The sequence below is a fragment of the Drosophila teissieri genome, chromosome 2L (genome assembly GCF_016746235.2).
Source record: "Drosophila teissieri strain GT53w chromosome 2L, Prin_Dtei_1.1, whole genome shotgun sequence".
NCBI classification, from domain to species: Eukaryota; Metazoa; Arthropoda; class Insecta; order Diptera; family Drosophilidae; genus Drosophila; species Drosophila teissieri.
This window is the reverse complement of record NC_053029.1, coordinates 8,679,489-8,701,554: the sequence shown is the minus strand read 5'-3', so window position 1 is coordinate 8,701,554 and position 22,066 is coordinate 8,679,489. Positions and strand designations below refer to the sequence as shown.

General features: G+C 45.1%; 2 protein-coding genes across 2 annotated transcripts; both read right to left on the bottom strand.

Moving 5' to 3' along the window:
- Positions 1-86: 86 nt before the first annotated feature.
- LOC122611760 (HEAT repeat-containing protein 1 homolog) lies at positions 87-6,763 on the bottom strand. The gene is made up of 4 exons (XM_043785057.1): positions 5,512-6,763; positions 5,186-5,448; positions 1,397-5,107; positions 87-1,334 (listed from the first exon to the last, which is right to left on the bottom strand). The coding sequence occupies exons 1-4, from the start codon at positions 6,678-6,680 to the stop codon at positions 187-189; spliced, it is 6,291 nt and encodes a 2,096-aa protein (XP_043640992.1). The 5' UTR covers positions 6,681-6,763; the 3' UTR covers positions 87-186.
- A 356-nt stretch (positions 6,764-7,119) lies between these two features.
- LOC122623095 lies at positions 7,120-8,647 on the bottom strand. The gene has a single exon (XM_043802029.1). The coding sequence runs from the start codon at positions 8,559-8,561 to the stop codon at positions 7,329-7,331; it is 1,233 nt and encodes a 410-aa protein (XP_043657964.1). The 5' UTR covers positions 8,562-8,647; the 3' UTR covers positions 7,120-7,328.
- Between the last annotated feature and the right edge of the window lie 13,419 nt (positions 8,648-22,066).

Below are 22,066 nucleotides of genomic sequence, written 5' to 3'. Positions count from 1 at the left end.
TTATTTAACTAATTTGTTGTAAAAAGTGGTAGTAGAGCACTTTAATATATAGCAAATTAGAGACTTTTTGGTCATCTTAATAATTGGGACTGAAATATCACTTTTAATAAAATGTAATAATAAATTCCTTTAAGACAATATTAGAGTACATAACATTTTACATTTGGAGAAATCTCTCTCTCATAATTATAGATACTTTTGAACCGGTTCGCCCAAAATAGTTTCCAGCTCTTGGACGGCACTGCGCGTGTTCTTTTCCACGCGCTGGTGCTCGTCCTCCAGCAGCTCTGCGATGAAAGGAACCGTCTCCGGCAACAGGGGAGCATAGCTTTCGCCCAGCTTGCGGGCGATGGCGACGCAGCTGTTGAATGCCAGGATCCGGACTTCGGGAGTGGGGGTGCGAGTCTTCAGGAGCACTTGGCTGTTTAGCTGCTTCCACATCACATCGTTGGTGGCCACCGCCAACTGGGCAATGCAGTTGCTAAAAACTTGCTGAAGCGACTCATTTCCCAGTACCAGGTCGTTTTCTAATTGGTTAACCAGCGGTGGCATTAGGGCGTTGAAGCGATGGTCATTGATAAAGTCCTCGCTGCAGTACAAGAACACATGATGCAGAGTGTTCAGTATTGCCATTAACAGATCCACATCATCTTCCCTTTCTTCGACTTTGAACTCGGGGCGGATTGTGTTGTTCTCCGTCAGCAACCGCGAAGAGTCTTCGACAAACTCGCTGGCAAACAGCACAAACAATGATTTTAGAGCTTCGGCAATCCGGTTGGTCAGCAGGAAGTATGTGAGACGCGTTTCCCTAGAGGTGCTCTCCAGCGCCCACTTATGTACCCGAGAGTACATGGGACGGAAGCTGGTCTCTGACAACTTCAGGATCCACGTCACAAAGGTCTCGGCAATGGCCGCCTCCACATCTGAAACCAATTGCCTTTGTAATCCTCGTCCGCGCACTTGCTGCCGGAAGTTGAGTGCTTGTAGGAAGAGCTCGCTTAGAGGATCCTGCACCGGTAGCAATTGGGCCGCTGAATTGTGTCGGACGCTCTGCAGCAGCAGCTGCTGCATCAGATGCCCTAGCTCGTCGTACGCTTGCTGCTCTAACAGGCTGGAGAACGCCTTGGCGCAACTGGGTACAAGAATGCGCACCTCCACGCCCTGGGCTACTGCACTCCAAACGTTCGCTAGTTGCTGATTCAGCACCTGTGTGCGTTTATCCTGCAGCAGCTGTGCATTTTCTAGTTGCACTGACAGACGCGCCAAAGCACCGATGATGTCCACCAAGTAGGGTCCCAAGAACAGCGGCAGCGCCTTGAACAGCTTGTGAAGTGCTACAATAGAATATCAACATATTTGGTTGACGAATATTTCCAAATAGATGGTCGGGACTTACCTGTGACAAGGGTGGAACAGACATAGTCTGGTCCCTGTTTGAGCGAGGCCATTTGGTGAACCTGTTCCTTCAGTAACTCCGTAAGTTGGGGAGCGAATTTGGGCAATTGGGCCAAGGCGTGGGCCTTAAGACTTGCGCAGATTTCGACGAGGGTCAGCACCACATTGCCCACTACCGCCTTGGGCACGTTCGCACGTCGTTTAGTGATCTTGGTCAAGGTGGCCAGAAGGGAGCGGCACTCTTCGATAAAGTCGCGTCCGTGGCGGAGGGCCAACAACTGTAGAGCGTGCAACGCAGTCTGTTGAAGCTTCGCCTGCTGCGCACTGTTGGAACCGCCCTCCAGGATTCCGTTGATAATCTCTTGCAACGGCGCGAAAAGCACGCCAAAGTGGTTAGCGGGGGATTGCTGGAAGTAGTCGCTCGCCGGAGCTAGCTTGGTCACCAACAAGTCCATTACCTTAATACGAACATACACATGATCGTGCTGCAGTAGTTCGGTTATCACGCTAAGGAAATGTTCCGGTGCCAGAAGTCCGATGGCGTTATCCAAGACATCGTGTGCATGGTTGGCGAGGACACGCCAGAATTTCTCCAAGGAAGGCGTTCCGGAAGCTGCTTCCAATGCTCCATTAAGTACGCCCACATACGCAAGTGTCTTTAGGATGAATTCCTGATAGTACGGAAGTAGCTCGGTGGGATCAGGCCGCTTCATCTTCTTCTCCCATTCTTTGCTGCTGCTAATTCCAGAAAGGAAGTCCATGATGAGGTACTTGTAGTGCCGCAGTTGCTTGAACGTCCGCGTTCGAACATCGAAGAGCTGTTGTTCCGCGATTAGCACAGAGGAGCCAGAGGCACCCGAAGGACCGCTTTTGGTTGCCGGCAACTTGGCCAAGTAATCCAATAGACGGATGCTCGTCTGAATTGCGACCGTCGGATCTTCAAACATCAACGTCAGTTCACGGGCAAAGTCCAGCCGCGACTTGTCTGTGGACACTTTTTGTGGAACTTGCTCCAGAAGAACTTGCGACTCGAACACAATGCACAAAAACTGCCATAGGTGCTCCTTGGGCTCCAGAACTCGGAACAGGGTAGCATAAAGTGGCAATCTCCGATGGACGGGTACGTCCGCGCAAATATCAGCAAACACCTTAAGCACGGGTATAACCAGCTCATTATGTCCAGTATTTAGCAGTAGGATGGGTATAATCGACTCCACCACATTGTGAATTATATGCAGGCTGAATGCATCGTCGTGGCGCGCCACCGTGGAACCCACGAACGTGAAGATTTCAACGATCTTGTGTAGAACTTGTTGCGGATACATGCCAGCACAGTGAGTCAGGAACAGCAGCGCATGCTGTTGGGTCTGCGGATTGCGGGTATTCCTCAAGCATTGCACCACCAGATCGATGCGGAAGCTAGATTCTGGCAAAGCCTTAACGAGCTGCACGCCGGCGGTCTGTGCCGTCTGACAGCAGTGCAACAAGCTCGAGAGAATTAGCTGCTTGGGATACTCGGCGGCACTATGCTCTTCCAGCGTAAGACAGGCCTGAAGGAGTTCGAAGAGCGGCGGGATCAGCAGCTCGGCATCAGTCAGCTGTTTCTTGTGTTCCAACAGCTCGAGAAGTGTCATTCCTTGCTTCCAGGACAGACTTGTTAGATCCAGTTGGGTGGCCTGGACTGATCGCCGTTTGACGGGCTGTTGCTTCTGCACCTTGGTGTTGGCCATCTCCAAGAGGCTCGGGACGAGTGGCTGGCAATCCAAGCGGCAGCGCTTCAGCAATCGATGGCTAGCCAAGAATATGCTGTCGTTGTCCGAATTGGTAGCTGACTCCACTATCAGCTTGATCAGAGCCATCTTGTGCTTGGCCTGCATTTGGTCAAAGGTCTCCGGAGTGAGGCTGTTCAGCAGGACACAAGGAAGAGGTTGCAGCTTATTGTCGAGTTGAACATAGGTATCGTACTGGTCGAAGCTGTCCTCAAACAATGTCCAAGCCAGATCCTTTCGGAGCAACACATTGAGCGCAACACGACCTTCAAATTTCTCCATTACCGACCTATAGATTTCGCTATGTGGCCATGGCAACTGTTTTATATGTTGGTTGTCTTCCCCCGCAGTTATCTTCTTCAGGGAGTCAAGTCCCAGCGGCAGCAAATCGGATAAGAAATGCTCATCGTTGACGTGCTTCAGGCACGCAAGCAAAGCCGCGGTACAAATGGGAGGCTGTTCCGGATCGGAGGCCAAAGCCAGAACAGCTCGTTTCAGCTTTGACAGCACAAGTCTTTCCTTGGCAGTGGCCGTCTCTGGTTCCAGAATGGTGTATAGTATCAGGGCATATTGTTCGTGATCCATGCCCAACTCGCTCTTCCGCTGCAGCAGCGAACGCACCAATTGCTCCACATGGGACACTAGTTTGCGATTACTGAGTAACTGCAGGGTGTTAATGGCCTGCACTCGCAAAGTTTGTAGAGGGGATCCACAGGCGTTGGCCACCCGCAGCACATGAACCAGGCTGCAGTCTAGTTGAGATTTCGGGTTGGACAGAACCGCTTCCAGAAGGAAAAAGCCTTGCAAACGGAAGACGGCATAGTCCGAGTCCCGAGGCCACAATTCTGGCAGTCGCTCGAACACGTAGAAGTTTGAAAGCATTTCCAATCTATCTTGAGCTTCGGGCAGGATTAGTTGCAAACTTTGCTGCAGGGCTCGCGTCCACTCCTGAAGCTCTGGCTGATCAGCTCCTTCCGAGAACACTTGGGCGCATATTATCTCCAGCAGACGCAGACAGAGGCGAAGCTCATCGGTCATTTGATTCCAAGGGGTGAAAGCTAAAGATGTCCACTTGGTGTTCTTAACCAAAGTCAAGAGGAAATCCACATACAATTGGAGGGGGGCAGAGTTGTGGGTTTTCTGGCTACCGTTCACCACACGAAATTGGAGGCGCCGACTATAAAGTCCGATTTTCTCCAGCATGTGAAGGCTTTCCTGAGGCTGGAGTGCCCTCTTGGCGTAAGCAGTCAGCAGGAGTAACAGGTGCGTCAGCTGGGAGGCTTCCTGAATGTACGACTCACCGCCATGATCTTCTACGCTTTGGAGCAACGCTCGTTCTTGACTGTTCAAATCCTGATTGCTGTTCGCTATTACGTCCAGGAAGTGCTGACGGTGCTCGCTGACATTAAAGTCACTGAATTTGTTGCTCACTTTAAGTTCTGTCAAAAACTGGACTTTGCTGACAAAATCACTGCCAAGCAGAATCTGCAAAGCCTTGTGCTGGTGTTCAGCTAAAGCTTCGACAGGGAAGAGCAGCGGCATCAGCGCCAATAACACCAAATTTGTATCATAGTTGCCGCTCACAGGGTCAGAGGTCAAGTGGCGAACCGCCAGTGGAACCACAGGCTGCCATTCCTGCTCCTTTTCGGACTGAGCGCGGTACAGCAGACGACATAGGGTTTGAGCCAGAGGCAACTGCCCCAACATCTCGGTGAGCTCCTCGGTGGGCAATGATAGCAAGGTTGACACCACAGCACCACTATCATCATTTATCCTATCGGGCAGACATTCCTGCAGTAGCTTAACGCTTCTCTCTCGCTTTTTAGACACACTCAAGTTCTGGACTAGTTTCTGGACAGCGCTAAGACGCCAGTCAGCGCTGTAGTGATAGAGCTTTTCGTAAGCGTGCTTTGCTTTTTCATCTGTGGTATTGAGACGGAAACCTGAAAATGTATAACAAAATATTAAGATCGAGGGTATTTCTTATTTATATTGTAATTATGAAACTATGATTCACTCACCCAAAGCCAGTTTTAAGGCCTTTTGGCGATTGCTTGTGGAGGATTGGGATCTCAAGGCCTCTTTAACGCTCAGATCAAACGCTTCTGGATAGCGTCTCTCCAGCTTCTCGAGGTAAGCGGTATACCAGGTTTGGAAGCTGGTCTTTTCCGTCTCCTCCTCATCATCGGAATCAATCACGATGGTATCTTCATCATCGTTTGAGTTGGTTTCCATGGGCACAGGTGCATCGGTCGCAGTCTCTACATAAGTATCCAAAAAGCAACTGAAATGGGTAAAATATATGTTCATAAATAGCTGAAGCTAACTTTCTTTTCCGAGTATTTACTTGATCAGTTGCTGAGCAGTTGGCTTTGACATTGGCACCTCTGACAACAGGTTGTCCAAGAACAGTTTGCACGAGCCTGAAGAGGCGTCCTCCTCCCGAATGGCGGCCACGGCGCCGGTCATGAGTGGCAAGCAGATAGACTGGATGGCGATGTTGCCTTTAGCCAGAGCGGCCAGAGTGGAGATGAGCCACTTCTTTCCAACTAGATTGAGTACGGTTTCCGGCTTAAAGTGCGGCAAAGCGGCCTGCTGCTTGCCATAGATGCAGACAAGCAGGAGCAGGGACTCACTGTGAAGCCTCTCGAACGGACAGTTGGCCACGCGTTCCAACAGGGCGTTGCACACCTTGCTCTTGAGCTTGGTGCGTGAGACAAGCTGAGCAACGATCACATAGGCGGCGGCCATGAAGTCGATGTTATCAGAAGCCAGGCCACGAAGGAGCGACTCCAGAATAGTCGTGATGTGCCAGTCCTGCAGCGGTTTGGCCGATTGCAGGGCGCCAACTACGATGGTGGCATAGAAGTTGATCTGGGCTTGTAGCTGGTGGGCGCGAGGACCCAGTTCCTTGACTGCCTTCTGGGTACTTTTGCAGATGAAGCCGAGGAAGGCAGGATTGCCGGCCGCTCTGTTAATAATAGTGGTCTTGGCCAGCGGAACGCCAGGGCGCTGCAATGGGCGCAGCCAGTACCAGTCGCCATCCGATGACCGGAGCCTCATGGTCTTAACGATCTGGACAAAGATCATTGTCTCGTGATAGGGCAGAATCAGGGCCATAACGTCGCTCCGGTTATATTCGTGCACCTGGAATCGTCGTAGCAACCATTCGAATGCCATGTGTGCGGGGCGGAGCAGAAGGTACGGCGAAAGCAGGCGCAAGAACTTGGCAATAGCCGCGTCCAGCATCCTGTTGATCTCCGGCAGCTCCACGGAGCGCTCAAGCGTCAATGTGGCCTCATCGAACAACGTCAGCTGGAACTCCTTGAAGGCCGGGTTAAAGTCGGTCAGCTCCTGCAGTCCCGTTAACCCGATCTCGTAGATTGAGCGCCGATCCTTGGTGGCCGCCTCCTTGGGATCGAAGAGTATGGAGGCGCGACTCCGGGCATCTGCTAGTGTTACCGACGACTGCGGAGCAGCCAGTTTCTGCAGCTGCTGGGCCAACGCAGTACTCATCTTGGATGGCCGTTTGTTCCTTTTTTCTCAAGTAAATTAAAGTTAAAATCGGAGAATAATAAATGCGCGGCGACCGCACTCCACACGTGTTTTGTTAGTGAGGCCAGAGTTCTCTGGAAGTACACTAAGAAAAACGTAGCTATATGGTCCATACCGCGCATTGACTTTAGCAAAGACACAAACCACACAATGGTGATTTTGTATGTTTTGTGTTTGATCTAATATTTCAGAATTCATTTTTTATTTATTAATAAATGCAAGCAATGTAGATGAGGTCCAATAATAATACAATAAAAACTTTAATTTATTCAACCGTGCTTAACAATAAAAGACTTTGAATACTGTTTTCATATTTGTAATAAAACCTTACGTTAGAATACAATAATCACTAAGGATTCTTAATAGTTCGTACAGTTTCCTCCCAAATAGTACCAGCTTTATTTTAAAAAAGTTTTATATATTTTGCATATGTAAAAAATACTTAATCTCGCAGAGGTACAGATTTCCGACAAACCTTACAGTGAACGATTTAAAAACATATATGAGAATGTACGTGATGAAATGGAACTTAATGCGATGAACATAATACGTATTTATGAGATTTGAAAAAAATCGAATACTAATCGTGATTAAAAGCCTATGATAAAGCTAAAAGCATAGCCGCTTGAGCGAGTTCTTCCTCCTGATTTTGGGATCACGATTCTGGGCACGTTGTGGCGGTGTCAGTCGCTCCCGGGGCATCATGAGTTTGGAGGGTGTGTCCAGCTCGGTGACCAGGCACCGCTCGCCGGGATGCGACTTGCACAGGCAGTTGACGCAGAATCGGAACTGGCAGATGACACTGGTGCATTCGGCGAAGTTGTAAGCCGGTCCCTGCGGTGATGTCCTTACCTCGTCAAGATCCAGGGACAAGAAGCGTTTGAGCGGCGGAGCCGTCATGCAGGGGAATGTGCTGGTTGTACGTCCAATATGCGGCAGGGTCTGCGACAATAAGTTTTCGACACCCTTGGCCGCCTCGCTTACGAAAACCCGACTGCCGCGTCCGCATCGTGGGCACTTGACGCGCTGTGTTTGCTCGCGCAGAACCCTTCCGGCATCGACGTCCATCAGGTGGATGCTCGAGTTGCCCGAGTCCATGAGCGAGGCGGCGCTGTTGTTTAGGCTGCTGTGATTCGAGGTCTGCAATGGCACTGTGTGGTTTGCCTTGGGCACATGGCTGCACCGATTGGGCACGTGAGGATTCTCTTTGGTAAGGCTCAACTTGAGTCGGTGGTTCTGCAGTCGCTCCAAGTCCCGCTGGCTGCGATAAACGGCCTGCTTCCAGGCCGCCGACACCTTGGTCATCACGTCCAGCGTGTGGGCGCCCACATTGCGCAGTATGCACTCCAGTGCTGGTTGCTCTTGGGCCAGTTTGGCGACAATGTCCAGCCTTTCAACTCCGCCATAGAAACGATTTTTGGCCGGTTGTTCTATGTGGGGGAAGAGCAGCTTTTTGGACTTCTTGGGGCTACTGTGGGGCGATTGAAAGTGTTTCTTGCGCCGCTTGGGCAGACTATGCGCATCCTGCAGACGCGGAGTTAATGAGAAATGCTCCGCCTCCGCGGTGATTTGCCTCTGTGAACTGGTATATGGCTTGCCCCAGTGTAGGTCCTGCTCCTGGTGGCCACTGGGCGTGTTCAGGCCCCGAAAGAATGTCGTGGTGTTCGATGCATTGCGACAGTTTTCGCCCTCAGCGTCGTCCAACAAAAATGGCGTCTCCGCGGTGGAATTGTGCAGCGCCAGGAAGGATGTGTAACCGGACTCGTTCATCTCCGACGCGAAGGAGGTTCCCTGGCTGGGGCTCTTCTTGCGCAGCGCCGCGCGCCTGTGGTAGGCGCTCATCTTGGGCGAATTTTAAACTTTCGAATTGTTATGCTTTTCGCATCGGTTGCTTGTTTTTGGGCTATGCATCAGTGTGACCGCCCCGATAAAATACCAACAAGCTACCAAATAGATACCAGGACAAATACAAATTGTTATGTACATATATATTTATATCGCGTTGCCAACCACTTAAACTTAAATCTCACGAGTGTTCGCCTGGCGTTCTCTTTTTAATCTTGTGCATTGGGTCGCTTGATCAAATTGTTGAAATCTGCCAGTTCTTCTTTAACATAAACAGCTACAGCAATTCACAAGCACAACACCGAACAATTCCAACTGTACAGTTTTGGATTCATGAAAATGTAAGCGATTTTACATTGTAAGCAGTGTGTACACACTTCCAAGTTAGCGAGTACACACTCCAAAGGTAGCAAAGACGCAGTTGCGACTCAAGCTCTCAAAAAAGAGTCAAAATAAATTGAAATATTGATAATTAATAAGCTTTGTTTGCTAATTGACAATTGAATTTAGTTTATAAGCAAAACGTTTGTGACTTTAAATCCATCCGATTTTCTTGATTACAAATTGAATATATGGAATTTTTTTCTCACTAATAACTCTGTACGTTTCTGTAAGTCATATTTGAAAATTGAAAATATATAGTTTCTTAAATGTGGAAAGCAGTAATATTTTAATTTAATTTTGGTAGAACTGAAAGAAAGAAAGCAAAAGCTTTAAAAACAATAGTAAAATGATGTTGCATATGATGAAGCTTATCAAAATACTACCAGTAAGCTGATAAATGGTGTTTATCGTTCTACGTCCATAATAATAATATAATTTTAGATGAACACATATATAAGAAGCTCCTTAAAGTTTTAAAGTATTTAAAGCATATACATTAAGGCCAATAAAAAATCGTACCAAGAAAATTGTATAAAATATCTATTCGGTTTTCCGTTTGGCCCAATCAGAATTCGGCAGTCAGGATAATCTGGCCTTGGTCATCATCAGTGTCATCAAATTAACGAAAATCCCTCAATAATTTATCATTTGTTCTCCCTGACTCGTCCTTAGATTTTTCCCATCCCGCCGCCCCTCATGTTTCCTGAGTCCTTTGTGCCACTGACAAATTTGCCAGCTCGAGTTTTTTGTGCAAATCATGACGAGGCATAGATTTCGGATTCATGTGAAAGTCTTCCTTCGCCGCCGCTAGGTGGATAGTTTCGTCAGCTGTCCATATGGCCAACAGCAGCCCCAGATGACCCACCACCACCTAACCACCACTGGCCACCACTTGCCACCACTTGCCACCCAATGCCCATTCCAACGGCCATTGGCAACCAACCGCCCGACGACTTCATCCACTTGCTGGGGAAGATGAGAGGTCGAGAATCTGTTGTGGTTGCTGGGGGGAAAATCAATGAATGATATTTCCTTTATGAGGCTCAATTATTTGCTGCGGGGATTTGCTATTCTTCCCCGGATTCTGTCATCTGGTTCGTGCCTCATTGTCCTTCTAAATGCTTTGGCAAAATATTTTGGGTATTTGCGCTGCCTTTTGTCAGCCAGCAGCTAGCAGCTCCTGCGTTAATAATTTATGAATACTTGCTCGTTTATTGTTTTGCATTATTTATGGTTTTATTATTTGTCTATTTGCTGCCACAGGGGCTGGCATCAAGGGGGCGTGGCGGTGGGCAAAGATTTTGTTTTGATTTTAATTAAATTGACAGACGCACATCGGCTTAATTTAAAGTCATTTGACTGTCCTAATCCCTTCTCCACTGGCCGTTTGCCCATCTTATTTTTGAGGGGGCGTGGATGTGGTCGCATATTAATTGTCGTCGTGGCTTTGGGATTAATTTGCGGTTCATTGGTTCAGGACGGGATGTTGTGGTTTCCTTGTTTGCCTTGCGATCGGAGGGATGTTAACTAATGGCTTTGTCATTGGGAGTCCAAGGAGTAGAACTATGGGCATATGCTTCGCATTGATTGATCTTAGGTGTTTATATAGAGGAAATAAGTGCAATAAATATTAATAATATTTAATAATGTTGTCGGAGAAAGAATGAAGTCATTTTCTGGGACTAGCCCAAAAGTATTGTTTTCAATAAGAAATCTTAGCTCTTTTTCTTGACTTTACTTCACGGATATGCAACGTAAAAATCCTGACTATCCCTTTCCCGGAACTAGGACCTATTTGCCTTGCCTTGCTTCGAGCATGCTAACTAACCTTCACCCCCGGAAACTTTTGTCAACAGTACACAATCCTTAGGGCCGAAGGGAAATCCTTGAGGCAAATCCACGTCCAGAAGGTCGCGACATATGTATCGCATATATGCATACATATGTTTTATGTGGAGCTATGTTTGCACGGATATTGATATGCGGCTGATTAATTCGAGTTTACGCACCAGAACGACCCGAAATGATGACAAATGGAGGAACGGAAACGAAAGGAAACGCCGGACTTGTCAATATTTGCACTCAATCCGTACATATGCTCTAATTATTATCCTTTTAGCAGTGGGCAGTGCTCTGTTTGGCATTATGTCGCTGCACGCACACCCACTCCATGCTACTCCACGGTACTTCGTTGCTGCTTTAACCCATGACAGCCCGATCAAACATGGGTCGGTCGCTCGAATCAACTAATTATGGTAATTTACCGCGGAATGTCAACAAATATTTTGTAACCGGTTATTTTATCGCACGGCCGCGACGCACGTAAGTCCTTCGCCGATGGAGCAAGTCACCCACCCATCCACTCCGCACACACTGCAACTGGAACTGGAGGTGGAACTGAGGGTGGAGGAGGAGCTGGAAGAGGAGCTGGAGGTGGAACTGATACTGGAGCTGGGCAGGATGGCATTGTTGTGTGTGCCTGGCTTGGAGCTGGACAGGGCCAGTCCTTGGCAGTCGGAGCATTTGACAAACGATGTTTACCGCGGTGGGAGGCCATCCTGGGTGTCCTTGCGGCAACACGAAGTGGTCGGATTATTTTTAACCAAACGAACGGACAACCTCAAATGGCTGTGCAAGCAAAGTAACCCGAACAGGAACTCAAACTGACTCTGAAACTGAAACTGGAACGGAACCCAATTCGCTTGATTGTGTTTGATTTCGGCGGTGGGTTAGACATATTCTCATTCTGGCTACCCTAGGAAAGCAAGGTATTTCAGTCTATTTCTAGATAACATTAGTTATATCAGCATTAAACCAAACAAACCTTTATAAATAAGCAACTATAAAGGAATTAAAAGACGTAAATCTTTGCAAAATACTTTCTTCTTCTGCAATATTTCGTACGTTGGAAACTTGTTAAAGTTTAGTTGTTTCATATTTATTACATTTTAATTAACAAAATACAAAAGGTAAACTAATTTGGGCTAAATCTTAAAATGGCTTTTGCTTTATTTTTAATATTTCGGGATTATTTAAATTGTTGGTTTCCAAGGTATCTCAACGTTGACACTCCAGCACAAGTGGACAACTATTTGATCTGTTTTACTATGGGCCACTGCGTGGTAATTCATTTTTAGTCAATAAATCGCCTGGTTACTCGTGCTTTTTCGTCCTTTTACCTGGGAGTGGCGACGGGAAAACAAAAATTAAACTGATTACAGGGCCAAAGTTGAGAGACCGAGGAGCAATATTAATTTGATGGTAATAAGGGAATAATCGTGCTCATTTATCATTTTAATGCTTTCGCATTTCACGATGTGGGCGAGCCAGAAGTCGGAGCAGTTAAGTCTGCAAGATAAAATTTAATCATTTCTGCGATCTAATTCGCTGTAAATTGCGAGGATATAGAATAGGAAATCGTACCATTAGTTTTGGTTGTAGTGTTCTCAATTGATTGCGAGCAAAATGAAATAAATGTATTATAAGGACATTAAAAAAAGAACATAGGCAAACCTATCAATCAGCAAAAATGTATTAGGAAATTAAAAATGTTATAAATAAAATCGAAGTGCTCGTCCTCTGAGTAACTTGATACATTGCAGCATCGCAGGCAATTTGCGAAATTTGATTGATTCGCCAATTGCGATTTTGTTCTATTTTAAAAAATAAAACCATCCATTCCAGTTTTTGTTTTTTTCAATAGGACACGTGCATTGCACATGACAAATGGCTGAACTCAGATGTGCAAATTTAAAAACGCTTTATTTGCACTTGCCAATTAACAGATTACATTACTGAATAATATAAAAAACAGCACTTCGCTTCAAGTAACAAAAGAGCTCTTCACTTGTACTAATTTATTTTTCTGTTTTCTTTAATTTAGAAGCCTTTTTTCATACATTTTTCTAATTCCAAGTGGAGAGTCCTTGACACCCCGGCAACTACAATTTGTCAAAGGAGCAATTGGCAAGACAAGTGTCCCGGCTGGAGAAGGGTTAAGGGTCAGCTGTCTGAGGAACTAGCGACCCCCAGAGCCCACTCGCATCCGTGTGAATTAATCATGGGGCGGCTATTTCAGTTTCGGTGGAAAAAATGCGAAAAGTACACGGAAAAACGGCTTCAATTTGAATAATAATATGACGAAAAGGGTTGACAGCCAGGTGCTGGTGTGTGTGTGTGCGGGTATGTGGGTGTATGGGTGTGAGGGTGTGTGTGGGTCACCACTTCGGGGTGTCACTGTCACTCGGTTCATTTCGCATTCACAACATGCTCCCGAGGCATCGCGGCTCCATTGCCAATTTCATTTAGCGGCTTCATTTCAGCTCGTGCCTTTGTCATTTTTTCTCAATTCCAGTCCTTTTCTTTCCTTTCGTTTTTTCGTTATTTGGCTGCTGCTTTGCGATTTTTCTTCTCCGCTGATGGAAAACAAGATAAATGATTTGAAAGTTGACTTTTCATTTCGTATATTAGCCGGAACGTGCCTCACCCAGCTCGCCTCACCCCTTTCAAGTTGCCACCTGGACCTCAGCACTGGCTAACCGAAGCCGAATAAACGAATAAACGCCTGGCATCTAATTGTTTTCTATTAACGAGCGTCGATTTGTTCCATGACTTTTACACACATTCGACTGATCAAAATATCACACACTGTTGTTTGTTGTTTGCCGCTCAACCCTCCGGTTGCAGAGTGATTCCCAGTCCTCCCTTCGAGGTTGTGGCCCCCACCCACCGCTATTTGGACATATGTTGCTCGGCTCGGTGCGATGATGTATGGCCCTCGGTTGTCGCCGCTGATTATGGTGGCTTCAAATGCTGCGGACCATGAAGTGGTTGCTGGACGCTTGCTGGTGAGACCCGGAGCTCGGCTTGGCTGGCATGTGACTCCATAAACACTGTTTGCATATAGGATGGAATTCAATATTAATTGGACGAAACCCCAATGAGAGCTGCGTGCTAAGTGGCTATAAGTACGCAAAACATTGAGGTTTCTGTTCGGGAAAAATTACATTTTATTAGTCAAATTATGTTACATTGAGGTTACATGTTATTCTTATTTACTTTAAATAAATTCAAAGACATATATGTATTATATTTTTTCAAACTGAAGGCATTGCTACATTTGGTAGTTAGTTAAACACTAGACCAACTTGGCTTAATTGGGAAAGGCTCTCGACCAGCATGTCCCTGTAACCAGATATCATAATCGCTAATCGAGGATGATTACATCATGGCCTTCCCATCGCCTGATTGCCCGCCTGTCCGTCCGACTGATAAACGCCCCAAAGGGTCTCACCTTAACACCTTCTTAGGGTCACACACTCCGGCCAGACAGATATTCCCATGGATATAATATGGTGGTCGTGGTGGTGGCTCAAACACTAGCACTAGCACTCCTAGCTTTCTCCTCTTTTTTATCCATTTAATCAATTAAGTCATCAGCACAATATTTGTATTTGTATTACCATTGTTTTTTTCTATTCGATTACTTCCTGGCAGCAGATCTATGTACGTTGATGATGATGATGGTGTTGGTGGTGGATGGGTGTTTCCCTTCCCTTTCCCTTTCCCTTATTGACTTTCCTATGACATCCGAGCGATTGTCACACTATCTTACCAATTCTCGATTCACAGTCCCTTTGTTTTTTGTCTGCGCTGATCACGTGCCTAGGTTACTTGAGTTGCTGCCATCGAAACACTTAATTAAGACGAAATGCCGCTGTTTTATTATTGGTATAGTAAATACTCCATAAATTTACTAATGAAAACACTTAACGACACACGTCACAAAAAAACAATGCGGGAATTCGGTTTTTATTTACCCAATATGGGAGTTATAATATTATAATCAGCAAAGGTACTCAATCGTACTTAAGGTTTATGGGATGACTAGAACCTTCTAATATTAAAGAGGAAATTTCTGCGGGAGTGGGAACTGTTCCTAAGTTCCTAACAATTAAAATGAATTTGTTGTGCATTTTTTGTTCCGCATAGGGAATTCATCCTAGAGGAAGAAATTCAAGTGACATAAAACAAGACAATTGGACCAACTAAGAGTTTTCCAACTTTTCTAGGAATGCCACGTGGGCCAATCTGAAATTGTTGAGAAAGAAGAGAAAGAGGTGAAAGTGAAGGGGTCCTGCTTTCAAATCCCTTCACTAATTGTGCGTCATAAATTAAAATGCCATTTCCTAGGAACGCAAGAGGCTGATTAAGGCAACTTTCCATGATGCGAGCTCCTTGGCTTTCAATTAAAAGTTTAGCAAGCAAGTTTTTTGGAAGTTAACTTGCCTCGGAGCTCAAATTGCTTTATAATTTATTGGTAAATTCTGAATTTCCCCTGCCAGTTGGGATTTTGGGATGAGCAGTTTGGGAATCATATTTTCTTTTGTTGCCACAGCAGCCAGCTGCAATTTATGTTTGTGCTCGCAATTAGAAATCTGTGTTCTGACAACAGTCAACTCGAATCGGAATCGTAGGCCATGCAACTGCAAGCCATGTAAGTTGCAAGTGGCAAGTTGCACATGGCCCCTTGATGCACTCAGCACTCTGTGTGCAACTGCATCTGGGCATAATTCTTAATGTTTTGCTTTCAATTTGCTGGGACTACTTAGGCAGCTCCTCGGGTGCCCAAACTAATTTGCATATTGGTTGACTAGGCTCCACACAGAAACTTACTTGCAGAACTGCAGCTCCAAATAAAACAAATGCACTCAGCCACAATTCGGGCACAGTGCTCCAAGGATGGGGAAATCTTCGATTACCAACGATTACCAAGGACCTCAACTGGACCACAGATGGTGTAAATTGCATTTGGTAGTAGGCTCTTGAGCCATCTTTGGGTTTTCTGTTTGTTTCTTGGGTCCAGCTTATTGGATTGCGAAGTTGACTTGATGGCTTCTGTAAACAAGACTGTCGTTTATATGATAATTAAATGAATGGCAAGGTTAGAAAGGTGTCTTGAATTTATTAAAGGACTTCTGTAATATTTAAGGTAAGAAAGCTGTCTTGAATATTTAAAAGAATTTCTGTAATATTTAAGGTAAGAAAGGAGTCTTGAATATTTGAAAGAATTTCTGTAATAGTTAAGTTAAAAAAGCTGTCTGGAATATTTGAAAGAATTTCTGTAGTAGTTAAGTTAAGAAAGCTGTCTTCAATAGTTTAAAGAATTTCTCTTATATTTAAGGTATGAAAGCTGTCTTGAATAGTCTAAAGAATTTCTGAGATACTTAATTTAAAACCAAGGCCACTTACTTGTTCTCTATCGCAGACCAAGTTTTAAACTCTTTCCCCCCGTCTTGAGAGCAATCCCGTTGAAATCAATGTTAAATAAATTATGTACAACTATTTAGCAATAAATTAATCTTCATAAATCACAAATCAACAACAGGGACGACAACCTGGCGACTGTCAGGTGAGTGGATAGATGGGATGAGCAGTAGCACCGGGAGCGACGTTCCATGAACTACATTAAATTAGAAACGAGGCGTCGTCAAGATTCCGTATAATGACAAAAGCAATTAATTTTGTGTGTGCCGGTGCCTGTGCCCGGGCACAGACAGATGCCAGGGAATTGTGCGCCAAGGTGTTCGTTCCGGCGGCGAGGAGTAGCAACCCTTTGGCCCCTTGGCGCCCAATCCCAATCCCCGATTACGTTCACAAATCGCTACAAGGCCCCCACACCTCGACCTCGACCTCGACCACCCCCCTGCCCCTGGACCGACAATCAAAATTCCGCAGGATGTAGCAGCACCCCATTGGAAAGCTTTGCAATTAATTATGCGAATCTGACGAATCTTCTCCTGAGCGGGCCAACTCTTCGACTTGGCCCACACAGATACGCACATACACACGCACACATGCAGCGAAGTTGCTGTTTGCCGTCAACTGGCTGGCTGGCACCATGATTTACATGGCTGCCTCCGCCGGCTAAATGTTTTGCCACGTGGAATGGGACTCGGGCCATACGTCTGCGCCTGTGGTAACCAAATGGGTAAGGGGGGTGGGCTGGGGTGTGAAGTAAATGCAAATTTAAAGGCGTGAATAAGCCAGCGGCAAGCTGCAGAGCCCAGAACTCTAATTGTAGACAACCCCCGTAATTATCCGCTATGGAAAAGGCATTAATGGCATTAGAGGGATTTCGGTGGGCTTGTGGGCAAAGGTGTTACGATTCCGGATATCCTTGACAGTAATGGAGGGCAAGTGCTTGGAAACTGACTTGCCGGGGGTTTCCAGCAGTCTGTGTGTTCAATAGTATTCAATTGAGATTATGGCACACGAGTTATACACACAACTTAGCCAGCTTAAGTTTATTCCATATTTATTAGTATTATTTATATTATTTTACTTGTTTTATTTGGCCGTTCAAGTCTCCCAGTTCAGAGCACCCCGCTTTATGGCCGCTTCAAAGGCTGGGAAGCATAAACACTTGAGGATATGATGGTGAAACAGGATTCAGTAGGAAAGAGGTTGCTAAATGGGGAACACCCCTGTGCTAATTGGGGATGGAGGAAGGAGCCTAAAAGTGTTTTGGACCCACTTAATGGTTTGTTTTCGGTTGACAACTTTTCGTCTGGCTGCTGCAGCCTTTCGAGAGCACTTTCCATTTGTTTGGCTTGTGGTCGCCCCATGATGAGCTGGAAATGGGGAGCTCGGGGAGAATGGAGAATGGAGCTAACAACTAATTTAAAGCAATTATGTAAAAAGTTTTCACTCCGAGTTTTCACTTCGGCAGGCGCATTCAAAGTTTTGGTCGCCACAAATGTCCGTTCGTAAATTTTAATTGGGAATAGTTTTAATTAAATTTGTCAAATTATGACAGAAAATTCAATTAGTGCTCGGCCATGTTTTTAGCCAATTTCAGCTTAGTTGTTATTTGTTTCAACAAACATGGCAGAGTGTTGGTGTGAATAAGTTCGAGTAAATGGTAAAATATTTTTCATATATGCCTCGCATTTTATTGATCAAGCCCGCTCGTTAAAGAAGAATTCCCATTGCGTATGCTTCAAATCTCATTGGTATTTACCGAGATCCGCCGAGATCCCTTTCGTGAGGCACTTGCTCAAAAATAATAACTAATCATAATAAGAGTTCGCAAAAAAGATTCTCGGAAATCATTTCATGGGAATCTGCTCGGCCAGTTACTCCATTTTAACGACACGTGCCTGCGCACGCACTTTGATTAGGGCCAAGTCAATCTACCCCATCTGGAGTAACCCTCTATAAGGAAATTACCACTTGTCACTGCCCCGGGCACACCAGCTACCACCACCAACGAGCAGAATTCCTCAGCAATACCCACCAATATCGGATTCCAGGCGGCATAAACTGGAAAAGGACCTCGCAAAGTCCACTTGACGCGTGCGGATTGTGGGAAGTCCTGCGAGTGTCAAATTTTTATGGCTCTGTTTGATTTCTGGCCGGCGCAACGCCGCTAATGGAAGGCACTTGTTCAACCCGTCGAAACTAACGAGATTTCCAGCTTCGCGATATGGATCTACGAATCCTACGACAATATTTGCCCAAGGATAACATGTGTACGGACAAGTGCAGTGTCATCCTTGAGTGTGGGAAATTATCAAAGCTGCATAGTGTTTTTACTTTTTGGGATTTTTGATTTATCATTTGCAGTTGCATGTTATTATATTATATAAAAAAGTTATTTATATAGTCCAGTTATAAGTTCTGTTTACAGGGATAACTTTTGTTAACGTTTGTTGAAATATTTGATTTCAAATTTAGTAACTGCTAACCTAACTTTGTATCTAAACTTATGTAGTAGTATCTAGTCCTAGACCTTAAAAGTAAATACTCACAAAATGATTATTTTGTTTTTTAACCTACAGTACATCTTTTCCCTTCCTAAAACTGAGTGTAAGGGTTATGGGGTTTGCCAAATCAAAAAATGATAATTTTCAAGGACTGCAACTGCCGGCTGTGCGGTCAAATGCCATTTGTAATCCTACGCTTCTGTGGTGGTAGTAGTCTTCCTGGTTAAATGCCAAATTGTGGCCATTTGTGCTAATAGTAAGAAGTTCATCACATAATCGCATTCGCATTCAGGGCTTCAAATTTCAGAGTGTTGGCTTGCAACACTTTCGTCTCAATCGCTGCCAAATCAAGTGCCGAGTTAGGGGAGTAGTGATTCCAATTCCGATTCCGATTTCGATTCGGATTCGTATTCAGATTCAGATTCATCTGCCATGCTACTTTGGTGAGTACTCCCTGCATTGAGCAAATGTGATTTATACGCCGCTTTATGTAAAAACGTCAGCAACAATTCCGGCAGCAGAGCACAAATTAACTCCAGCACGGAGTTGGTCCCATTCCCGGCCAGAAAGTCGAGACGTGTTCCGTAATCCAATATCCAGCCGACGGAGGAGTGCAGTTGGGTAGGGGAGTCTGTGGCACAGAGGTCACATTTGGCAGCCAAGTCGGTAAGTATTCCCAGAGGATCCGAATAATTTCCTACCCTTGGCACTAAGTATTATTGTGCATTAGAGGACTAATAAACAGGTTCGCAGTTGTCCTCTCGAGTCGAGGAGTCGAGGGCAGGACTTTCTCATTCATAGTTTGTCTGCGAGTTTATACCTTCTACGTGATTTACGGCAATAACTCATCGCAGACTTGGACCCGGGCACTGCCACGAGCATTCAGGGTAAATCATGGGACATATAAATCAGGAATACTAAATTAATTCACTTTTCTTCTCCAGCTCTGCTTAATTAAAGTCTCCAATGTGGGCAGTGACTTATTTCTGTCTATTTGGTGCCATTTAAATGCATAATCTGGGAAACTGGGAATAATAAAAATGAGGTTTTTTCTAGCTGCTCAGCTGGGATATTTATTTTTAGGCCATATTTTCTAAAGAACTACATAGTTTAAGAATGATATAAAAACTCCCTCTAAAATACATTAGATTTTGGCGCATCATGTCATCCACTTGACTAACAATAGAAACTCCGTAGTGTTGTGGGTTTTAAAGCAAATTTTACTGCCAGTGCATTAATTTCCCATGTACTTTGTTGATTTTCATTTGGCGTGGCCGAACCGCCCTAATGCCGACTTATGACACCAAAACTGCTCAATTTTCAGGACTTGCGCTTTCCTCAGCCCATCGAGGGTATATCAACGGGGTTACAGCCGAATTAGTCCAGTGGGATTCTGGCACGGATCGGGGCGTTTTGTTTGCCTTTGTCGAGGCAAGACGCACTCCCCCTGCTGAACAATCGCCCAGCGGGAAGGAGCGAGCAGCCTTCGGTGTGGCAACAATTGAGATATTCAATTGGCAACAAGCGCCGCATGCAGGGGTCGTGCACCGAGAGAAACTACAAGTATTAATACTAATAACTATTGCTATTAGGAATTATTTTAGAACTAATAGCAGTGCGCGATTTCCTTAAACAGATTTCGGTTAATTTTTATTCTTAATAAATCACTTGAAAGAAGAAAGTATCTTTGTTTAAGCAATACTGTGAGCAGAAAATAAAGTTATAAGAACATTTTTAACATTAATCCTCCTTTATTTATGTATCTCAAGGAATTATACTAATTTGCTTCCTCTTTGACTACACAAATATTTACAACTTCATTACCAACGAAATATGAACTTGTGGTTCTATAAATCTCACTACTTATTTCTCGCAGTGCAGGAGCAACCACCAGGCCAATCAGCCACCCCACGATCCCGCTGAGCGAGCGATTAGTTTGGGAAGCTGCCCGATGTTGCGCATCCGTGAATTACAATTGCGGTTTCCTCACCATCAATGGGGAGGATTCGCGATGCAGGCAGCAGCCAGCAGGATACAAGATACAGGATACAGTGTACAGTGTACAGGATTCAGGATTGAGGACTGAGTATGACACGCCGGAAAATCACTCCAGTTGTGCGTGTTGTTGCTCTTTTGCCCGGCCTGCACTTGAAATTGTCAGCAGGTGCTCGTCGCCGGGCGTTGTAACAACATTTGCAGTTATAGTGTTACACTTAGTTAGCGCTGCAGTTACGGCCATCGGAGAGGCGGAATCAATTTAACTGCATTTGGCGATGAGTCGGATGGCCGGCCCTGTGTGTTTGGGCCATTAATAAACATTTCGTCGTCTGTTTGTGCAATAAAAATGCAATTCCCATTAAGTGTCCACTCGATGGGGTGGGCATGTGTTTCGCCACCAGCTTTCGACTTGACCAGCTGAGGCATTTGGGGGATAAATGATAAATGAAAATGAAAATGGATTTTCAGGGGCACTTCGATGGGAGGTCAACTCAATGAGGTGGGGACTTCAAGTGGGGACGCGAAGCACATTTAATATATTTTGATTTCATGCAATAAGTGATGATGAAACCGACACTTAATAATGGGAATATATTCTTGATATACTATGTGGTAAACTTTATATGTACACAATATACTAAACTATACTGAACTGAACTATACTATACTGTGTTGAATTACAGTTCATTTGTAGATATTGGTGGGGTAGAACATATAATATAAGCTATAAATATATAAAAGTTGCTTGTTTTACTCCTGGAGTAATTCACGGAAGTAACTTTGTAAGCCTGCCTTCATTGCCTTTAATTCTCGAAGATGCATTTTATTCCCACCTTGAGCAAAGAGAGAACATTTTCAGTAATTTAATAACGCTTCTTCCAGAAATAAAGACCAATTAAGACCCATTGTCTTATCCGATACTCGACTTGGTGCTCATCCGCATCGAAGACGACCGGCATAATCGAGTGCGGAGATACACGAAAGGGGTGCAAAGTTGTTGAAAACTCTTTAGTCATCGCCCCAAATGATTTTCATGTCTCGGAGGCACAATGATGGCGGCAATAAATTCGCATTAAGATCGCCTCCAGTGAATTCCATGGCACGCAGATGTTGAGGAATGACTTGAAAAACCAACCACAAAACCAATTCTGAGTTTAAGTCTTGTGAGCTGATCCTGGACGGAACCGATTTTCCGTCCATCATGGGGACTGGGAGTACCTTCGGCTAATTGCGTTTAATTCGTTCAAAGAACCCGCATTGTGAGTTCATAATTTTTGCTTTTTGTTTTATGCAATCGTAAAAACGCTCGTCCAATCAATACGATCGCAATGTGAAGATCAGCTCCGTACTATT

Bases quoted from the DNA above. Each gene is read 5' to 3' on its own strand.
- LOC122611760 (XM_043785057.1), bottom strand. From the start codon at position 6,680: ATGAGTACTGCGTTGGCCCAGCAGCTGCAGAAACTGGCTGCTCCGCAG. The intron at 5,449-5,511 runs GTAAATACTCGG...TACCCATTTCAG, and splicing joins ACTGCTCAGCAACTGATCAA to TTGCTTTTTGGATACTTATG. The intron at 5,108-5,185 runs GTGAGTGAATCA...ATACATTTTCAG, and splicing joins GGCCTTAAAACTGGCTTTGG to GTTTCCGTCTCAATACCACA.
- LOC122623095 (XM_043802029.1), bottom strand. From the start codon at position 8,561: ATGAGCGCCTACCACAGGCGCGCGGCGCTGCGCAAGAAGAGCCCCAGC.